At 38.8% G+C, this 8,138-nt stretch overlaps 1 protein-coding gene across 1 annotated transcript; it reads left to right on the top strand.

Moving 5' to 3' along the window:
- The first annotated feature begins 603 nt into the window (after positions 1–603).
- LOC146487834 (G patch domain-containing protein 11-like) lies at positions 604–7,195 on the top strand. The gene is made up of 6 exons (XM_085127785.1): positions 604–904; positions 1,070–1,111; positions 1,758–1,969; positions 3,008–3,124; positions 3,665–3,746; positions 6,095–7,195. The coding sequence occupies exons 1-6, from the start codon at positions 628–630 to the stop codon at positions 6,148–6,150; spliced, it is 786 nt and encodes a 261-aa protein (XP_084983911.1). The 5' UTR covers positions 604–627; the 3' UTR covers positions 6,151–7,195.
- Positions 7,196–8,138: the final 943 nt, after the last annotated feature.

The following is an 8,138-nucleotide window of genomic DNA, read 5'->3' as shown; positions in this document are numbered from 1 at the left end:
CGCCTTAATTTAATCGCCTTAAGAAGATCTTAGAAATCCAAAATGAATTATGAAGAAAATTTAGCGCTCTCTTTTTGGTGCTTTGTCATCTTAAGTGACCTAAATACAAACATGCGAAAATTAATTCCTTTTTCATTTTAATTTGAAGGGACGAAAAAAGATACGAAAGGCAAAAAGCAAAAAATAAATAAATAATTAATAAAATAAAATAAAAACAAAATAACAATAAAAATAAAAATTAAATAAACAAATAAATAAATAAATAAATAAATAAATAAATAAAAAATAGAATGACTACGGAAAACTCCCACTTTAATCTTAAGATGCCTTTTGCAACTCAGTCCTGTTAAAAAATTTCATTTGAACCAAAACGCTCATGGAAAACAAAAAAAAAAATTAAAAGTATTTTCCTTAAATGTTTTATTGGGTGCCATTGGTCTTGAATGAGATTCAACAGTCAACACAACAGTCAGCGCAAATCTGTTCCAATCCCGTTTTACCCCTGCCTTAATCGCAAAGTGGTTTACAGAAGATTTGATCAGATTCAAATTTTTTTTTATCGACATGTGGCTCGCCTGATTTTTAAAACTGAAAAGTCCTGGTAACAAGGAATATTTCACATTCAAGATGGCGGACGAGGACGAAGAAGATTACATGTCGGATAAATTTCTTCTTGGTACAGCTCAGAATGCCCCTGGGTTAGTTCCAGATAAAATAGCGAAGAAGTACAAGAAGGAGATGAAACATAACGAGCTAAACCAACGAAATAAAATCAAACCAATGCGAGTAAGAGAGAGTGAACACAGGGAACAAGGACTGGCGAGTGCATTAGACAGCAGTAACAAGGGATTTGCTATGCTTCAGAAAATGGGATTCAAACATGGAATGGGTCTGGGAAAAGATGGTAACGCTATCAACATATTTATGGCTTATTAGGTGTTTTGAATAGAAATGAATTAAATTTTACTTCGAGTAGGCTATGTGCATGCTTGAATGCTTGTAACGCAAAATCAGAAATAGCAAAATGTTTTTGGCGTTGTTAATTGTTTGTTTTTCTAAACATTTTTAGGAACTGGTAGGGCAGAACCAATACCGTTGGCTATAAAGGCAGGTCTGTGATTTGAATTTTACTACAGTATTTGAGGATTGCAGTAAATAAGCTTAAAGGACTAAAAATATGTATAATGAATAGTGATTGTGAACCAAGTATGTATTTTTAAAAATTTATTTAAATGAGATAAAAGAAGTCACTCGCAAAAATCACATACATGTCGTTGAGGTACAGCCGTTAAAAATTAACTTAGTGTAGTTCACTTGTTGTTGTTGACCACTGTAGATGCATTTCCAGCCATTTCAGAAGACTTACATTTCATAAGGGAGCATGACCCTGGACTCCGCTAATTGGCTTGCACTGACATACTTAACATAGCCCTCCCACTTGAAAACACACTCCACAGGCCCCACAAAGTACATTGGCAAACAAGTAAAGAATCTTTTTCATTTTGACTGCTCTGCTTGTTGTTACAATTTTATATTTGAATGTTGAATTTCCACTGATACTGCAAATGGCTCTATCAAAGAGTTCTGTGTTGGAATGAGCTAGTCAGTAATAAAGAATGATCACATCTCTTGGTCACTAACAACAACTGTCAAGCTTTTCTCACCCAGAGCAAGGGGATCTCTGTCCTAATACACTACATTCTATTTTCCCAGTCTACCTGCACATGTAGTTAAAACAATCTTTTGGTGTTGTCTAGATCGTGGGGGCCTTGGTCGTGATGTGCTATTAAAGAGACAGAGAGAAGTGAAAGACTTATTAAAACACGAATTTGCAAAAAAAAGATTGAAGATTGAGCAGAATCAGAGAGAGGACTTCAGGCGGCAAATGAGTGGCAAGTTTGCTGAGCGACAAACAGCCAGTGATCTGTACAAAAGTCAGAAAGCCTGTGAGCAGTTGGATAGATCAAGGGTAAAAAGATACATTATATTCATATGGAAGAATGTTTCATCTGAATTTTAAACACAGCGAGGTGGGTTTTTTTTTTCTTTGAGGTGTTTGGAAATCAGATAAAACACTCTTTCTAGTGTTTGATATAGGTTCTCAAACTATTAATAATAAATTCTTGGAGAAATTCAAAGCAAAATTTCACCAGATTTTATGATAATAAATATTAAGATCACTTTTCCAAACCTCTTTCATGGTAGTGATTTCCTTTGTTTTCTCATCATGAATTATTAATGAATAAGAAAACTTTGTTTCTAACATGGTACCATTCTATTTGCCAAATCAAAGCTAAAGTCAAGAAATTTTGAATTTGAGGAGAAGCCCTTCAATCCACTGTACCAAAGGTAACTTAAATCTGTCCATCATTCTTAGCATACAAAAACCTTAAAAATGCTCATAAAAATGCCCAGAAAAGTTCTAAAACCTTCAAACCTAGGATACACAATGTTGTTAGTACAGGGACAAATTTTGCAATGTATGTGGCTTTCTATGTGCCTATCGGCTGAGTTAGTTTCACAAGATATTGTGATAGAATCTACAGCCATCATCTTTTTCCATTTCCCATTTCCAGTATATCTAATCATAGTTCTTTGTCATTGTATTTTCCTTTCTCTTGTTTTACCTGCTACTGTATTGTAAGTTACTTTTTTGATTCTGTAAGGTTGAACTGCTGTTGTTTGTTATGCGTCAAAACTACTGCTCGCCTTGAATAGCTGTAGCTAACTGCGAGCAGTGCTTATCTTCTCTTTGTATATGTTTAAATCTTTAATAAACTTGAAACTTGAACTTGAAACTTTTCCATATGGTGAACTGGCACTATTTACTGTTAACTCTTGTGGCCAAGAGTGCACATGTAGGGTTGCTCAGTTTCTGCCCTGAAAATTAAAGTAAAAGAAAACATATTTCATGTATTTGATACAGGTGTTACAAGGTCTAATTTACTTGTACCACTTTTAGAGAAAATATATCTAACACCACATTCAATGCTCGTGTTCTCTGTAGGATTTACCTTGTTTTGAAAAGTGGTATTGGCCTGAGGTAAAAAGTGATAATGATGATGAGGAGGATGGAAATGGAACAGACGACAAGGATGAAGAAGAGGAAGATGAGGAAGCAGAGGTTTGTTAATGTTTTTTTTTATACCATTGTGCTGGATTAATGGCTTAATAGCATCTCTGAGATGTCTTATCAGGACTTATTTCTGGTAACCATAGCATGAGAGTGGTTAAAGAATCAACATTTCCTTACAAATGCTAGAACGCCATATATTCATAAAAACTTCGCCAATGCTTTTCAATGCCTTCAGAGGAAGAAAACTATGTGGACAAAAATATGAAAGGGATTGTTGAATATTCAGAATGAAACAACTGAGGTATAGAGAAATCATGAGACTACTATCCCCAGTCTCCCATCTTGTGTTGTATTGTACCCAAATGGAAGTGAAATTTCGTGCTTTTATACACCTCAAATATGGGGAAGAATAGTTGATAAGGAATTTTGTTCTATTTTCATAAAAGAACAACATTAATATTTGATCAAGCAAATAAAAAAAATTCTGTCATGTACACATTAAAGGGTTTATTATCTTCATAAACCAAACAATAAATAAACTTTTTACATCAGTTTGCCGTTTCTTTTCTTTTTTTTTTCACATGTTAGCCATCTGAGAAGCTTATCCACCTGACTGTTTACCTGAGAAGAACTCATCAGTATTGTATATGGTGTGGGACCAAGTTTGAAGGTAAGGCTCACTTTGAACAATGAACTGGACCCCTTGGTACAAAGAAAGCCCTGGGATTCTTAAAGCCAACAGTCCGAATTTGTTTTCAGATACAGCCATATCTTTTCCTATTGGACCTTATGTGAACTCTAATAACAACAACTCCTATAGATTTATTTTGGGCATTTGACTTGGACTATGGCACTTAAAAGGGTCCTTACTTAAAAGAGGACCACAAGGCTCTTACAAGCAAATAATCCCAAGGAAACCCAAAGTGACTGAAGGGTTGGCACTATGAAAAAGGACAACTTACATCTGGCCCCAGTTGTTCAAAGGCCGGATAACTTTATCCGCTGGATAAGGCACTATTCAGGGTCTAAAATATACTTCACGTTAAACGTTGTCCAAGGTTTTCGTACGCTCTTAAACTAGACTGTGGTTAGAGTGTGCATATTCGCTTGTACACGATGAAATACTGAAATCTTTGCACAGATTGAAACTGTCGGATAGTGACTTATCCGCTGGATAAAGTTATCCGGCCTTTGAACAACTGGGGCCTGGTTAGTATTTCAACTAGTACAACTAGTCTTCTTTGGGGCAGGGCTACAAAGAGGATGTGTTGCATAAGTTGAAATATTGGCCAGATGTCGTGGTGCCAGGCCTGCAATCCGTTTTGGTTTCCTTGTTATCGCTATTAAGTGTTCGTGGTGTTCTTATAAGTAAGGACCTGTTGCTAATGTGAATAAGCCCTAATAGTGATAAACATCTATTTTCTCATTACAATGCCCCTACTTGACCAAACATACAGGTTAGGAGAATAAACAAAATCATCACCAAAGGTGTTTTGATATCTAAAGAAATTCTCCCAACTTGTGCCATATGAAATAAAGAGAAAACAGTGAGGAGAATATACAGGCTGATATTGTGGATTAAATGGTTAAGGTCTTTAGACTACGAGTGGAGAGACCTAAAGTCGCCATTACACGTTGAAACTTTTGGCCGAAACCTGTGTGCAACGGGGCTGCGAAACAAGTTTCACGGAGTGGTGTTACACGTTGAAACTTTTAGCTGAAACTTGTGTGCAATGGCGCTGCGAAACCAGTTTCACGGAGTGGTGTTACACGTTGAAACTTTTAGCTGAAACTTGTGTGCAATGGCGCTGCGAAACAAGTTTCACGGAGTGGTGTTACATTGTGAAACTCTTGAGCTGAAACTTGTGTGCAATGGCGCTGCGAAACCAGTCTCACGGAGTGGTGTTACACGTTGAAACTTTTAGCTGAAACTTGTGTGCAATGGCGCTGCGAAACCAGTTTCACGGAGTGGTGTTACATTGTGAAACTTTTAGCTGAAACTTGTGTGCAATGGCGCTGCGAAACCAGTTTCACGGAGTGGTGTTACATTGTGAAACTCTTGAGCTGAAACTTGTGTGCAACGGGGCTGCGAAACCAGTTTCACGGAGTGGTGTTACACGGTGAAACTCTTGAGCTGAAACTTGTGTGCAACGGGGCTGCGAAACCAGTTTCACGGAGTGGTGTTACACGGTGAAACTCTTGAGCTGAAACTTGTGTGCAACGGGGCTGCGAAACCAGTTTCACGGAGTGATGTTACATTGTGAAACTCTTGAGCTGAAACTTGTGTGTAACGGGGCTGCGAAACAAGTTTCACGGAGTGGTGTTACACGGTGAAACTCTTGAGCTGAAACTTGTGTGCAACGGGGCTGCGAAACAAGTTTCACGGAGTGGTGTTACATTGTGAAACTCTTGAGCTGAAACTTGTGTGCAACGGGGCTGCGAAACAAGTTTCACGGAGTGTTGTTACATTGTGAAACTCTTGAGCTGAAACTTGTGTGCAAAGGGGCTGCGAAACAAGTTTCACGGAGTGGTGTTACACGGTGAAACTCTTGAGCTGAAACTTGTGTGCAACGGTGCTGCGAAACCAGTTTCACGGAGTGGTGTTACACGGTGAAACTCTTGAGCTGAAACTTGTGTGCAACGGTGCTGCGAAACCAGTTTCACGGAGTGGTGTTACATTGTGAAACTCTTGAGCTGAAACTTGTGTGCAACGGCGCTGCGAAACCAGTTTCACGGAGTGGTATTACACGGTGAATCTCTTGTTTTTTCACCACTGCTACCGTTGCGAGTCGTTGCAGAAGTAGAAAGGGGTTCTACTTTTCGCCGGTGAAACTTGTCTCGCAACGGAAGTTCGAAAAAGTTTCACGAAACCGACCATGTTACACGATGCAACGCCTGCTGAAACGTGTTTCGCAGCGCCGTTGCACACACGTTAGTAAAAGTTTCAACGTGTAACTGCGGCTTAAGAGACTACTCAGTGTTAAAGGCCTTTTTCTTCTTATTTTGCTTTCACTTCAGATGATCAAGACATGGCAGACAACTGTCCTGGAGACACAGCTCAAGATCACGAGTAACAAAGATCAATGGAAAGAGAAAAGGCAGTCCCAAATACTTCTGCACAAAATCCTGGATTCATTGACTAACATGAACGGGAGAAAGAGAACATATAACAGTCCCAGCGACAAGTGCAGCACAAAATGAACGATTCAATTTCAGGGATTCTGACGACCCAATAGTACGACTGCTGCCGAGGAGTAGCTGATTCGGACGATTGGTGCCCGAAAGCGAATCGATTAAAAAGTGAGCTTGTTATGAGCAGGCTTGATGAACGCTGAACCTGTATATAGGCAAACGGTATCCGGTCGTTTCGCCTACTGTCTGTTCGCCTATGTCTAGAGTCGATTCGCCTACGTCTTATATGTCAGTTCGCCTACGATTCATGTGTTGAAGCTTTAAATCTGAATTATTAAAATCCGCAATCTTACTGACTACATCAAGGAGCAGTGGATTGAGAGCACCATCTTCGCCCCAAAAGATTGGAGTGTCTTCAAACAACCCATCCGGACCAACAATGATATAGAGGGGTGGCACAACGCTCTGAACCGCCGAGCCAGTGGCCAATGCAGATTGTAGTTTTACCTCTTAATCAAACTTCTTCATCGAGAAGCCCGCTTAACTGCAATTACAATCAAACTTGTTTCAGACAAGAAGTTGAAGTGAATACAGAGAAGGAAGTACGCAGGCAACTCCAACAGAAACTATTCGACGGCTGGGAGCAGTACCAGACAGGCACCAAGAATGCTTCACAATTACTCCGCTGCTGTTCTCACCTGAATGGACCTGCTCGTAGCTAGTAAGAACTAGATAACTTTGATATCTTAGAATTACGAACTTATGATCTCAAGATTGACAAGTCGTAGGCGAAAACAGACCGTAGGCGAAACGACCCGTAGGCGAATCAACTCAAGTCGTAGGCGAAAAGACCGTACGCGAAACGACCGTTGTACCAACAAATATAATAAATGCGAAACTAAAAGTGTAAATAGAACGAAAAACAAGTTACCTGTGAATGTTTTAAACAAGTTGTGCATTGGAAATAAATGAGATGGAATATTTTAAGCCTGGTGAATAAATAAGAATGATGTATTATTCAGTAAATGACACAGGCATGCTCGGAAAAAAATCCGAGTGCTCCTATCAGAAGTCGAACCTAGGACCTTCCGATTACTAGTTCGGATGCTCTACCACTGAGCTACAGGAGACTCGTGGGAGCTAGGTTAATGGCCTTAGCTCCCACGAGTCTCCTGTAGCTCAGTGGTTGTAAGGTTTTTGGTTTGACTCCTGAAAGGAGCACTCGGATTTTTTTCCGAGTATGCCTGTGTCATTTACTGAATAATACATCATTCTCAAGTTGTGTATTGTTAAAAATTTGCACAAAATTTGATCTTTTAGTTAACCTCTTGGGAAATAAATTGACTGAACTTAATTTAAGTGAAATTTAATTAACAGATAGACGGATGATATTAAATGACACCTTTTAGAAGCCTCGTAATTTAACGAAACTCAGCGAGTTTAAGTTATTTGACATTTTTTTACCTGCGCAGATTTTACAAAGACTGAGCAACTTGAAAAGACCTTAAAAGTGTGCCATTGAAGCGCTGTAACACGAAATCTCTCTGCAACACTAAAAAGGAATCAGAAAGCGTTAATCGAAATGCAGTTTTGACGAAAGGAATGTTTTGTTGTAAGAAATTCATGATATAGTTATTCTACTTTGCTGCGAGAGGAAAATTCAACGAGTCTTCAAACTGGCGGGTATGTATGCAATATATATATTTTTCAGACAAATGCTTCAACCACCTGTATGAAATAACAACGGCAAAGAAATGTTACAGATTTTACATCGAGTGATCGGGACGAAAAGCTTTGAGACAGAAATTACTGCCACTTGAGGTTGCAAAATTTATAACAGTTCTGAACAGTCCCTGAGCAAGTCTTTTGTCGCTAAATTTAGTTGCTGCGTTAATTAAGTTTCAGCCTTTCGCAATTAGTCCAGTCTGAA

The sequence above is a fragment of the Pavona decussata genome, unplaced genomic scaffold (genome assembly GCF_977016875.1).
Source record: "Pavona decussata unplaced genomic scaffold, jaPavDecu1.1 SCAFFOLD_13, whole genome shotgun sequence".
Classification (NCBI taxonomy): Eukaryota; Metazoa; Cnidaria; class Anthozoa; order Scleractinia; family Agariciidae; genus Pavona; species Pavona decussata.
The sequence above is the reverse complement of the archived record's forward strand: the minus strand, read 5'-3'. Positions and strand labels throughout refer to the sequence as shown.

What these genes read in the sequence shown, in the direction of transcription:
- LOC146487834 (XM_085127785.1), top strand. Translation starts at nt 628, where the DNA reads ATGGCGGACGAGGACGAAGAAGATTACATGTCGGATAAATTTCTTCTT. An exon ending in ACCGTTGGCTATAAAGGCAG is followed by an intron (nt 1,112 to 1,757) that starts GTCTGTGATTTG and finishes GGTGTTGTCTAG; the next exon opens with ATCGTGGGGGCCTTGGTCGT. An exon ending in AGCAGTTGGATAGATCAAGG is followed by an intron (nt 1,970 to 3,007) that starts GTAAAAAGATAC and finishes TGTTCTCTGTAG; the next exon opens with GATTTACCTTGTTTTGAAAA.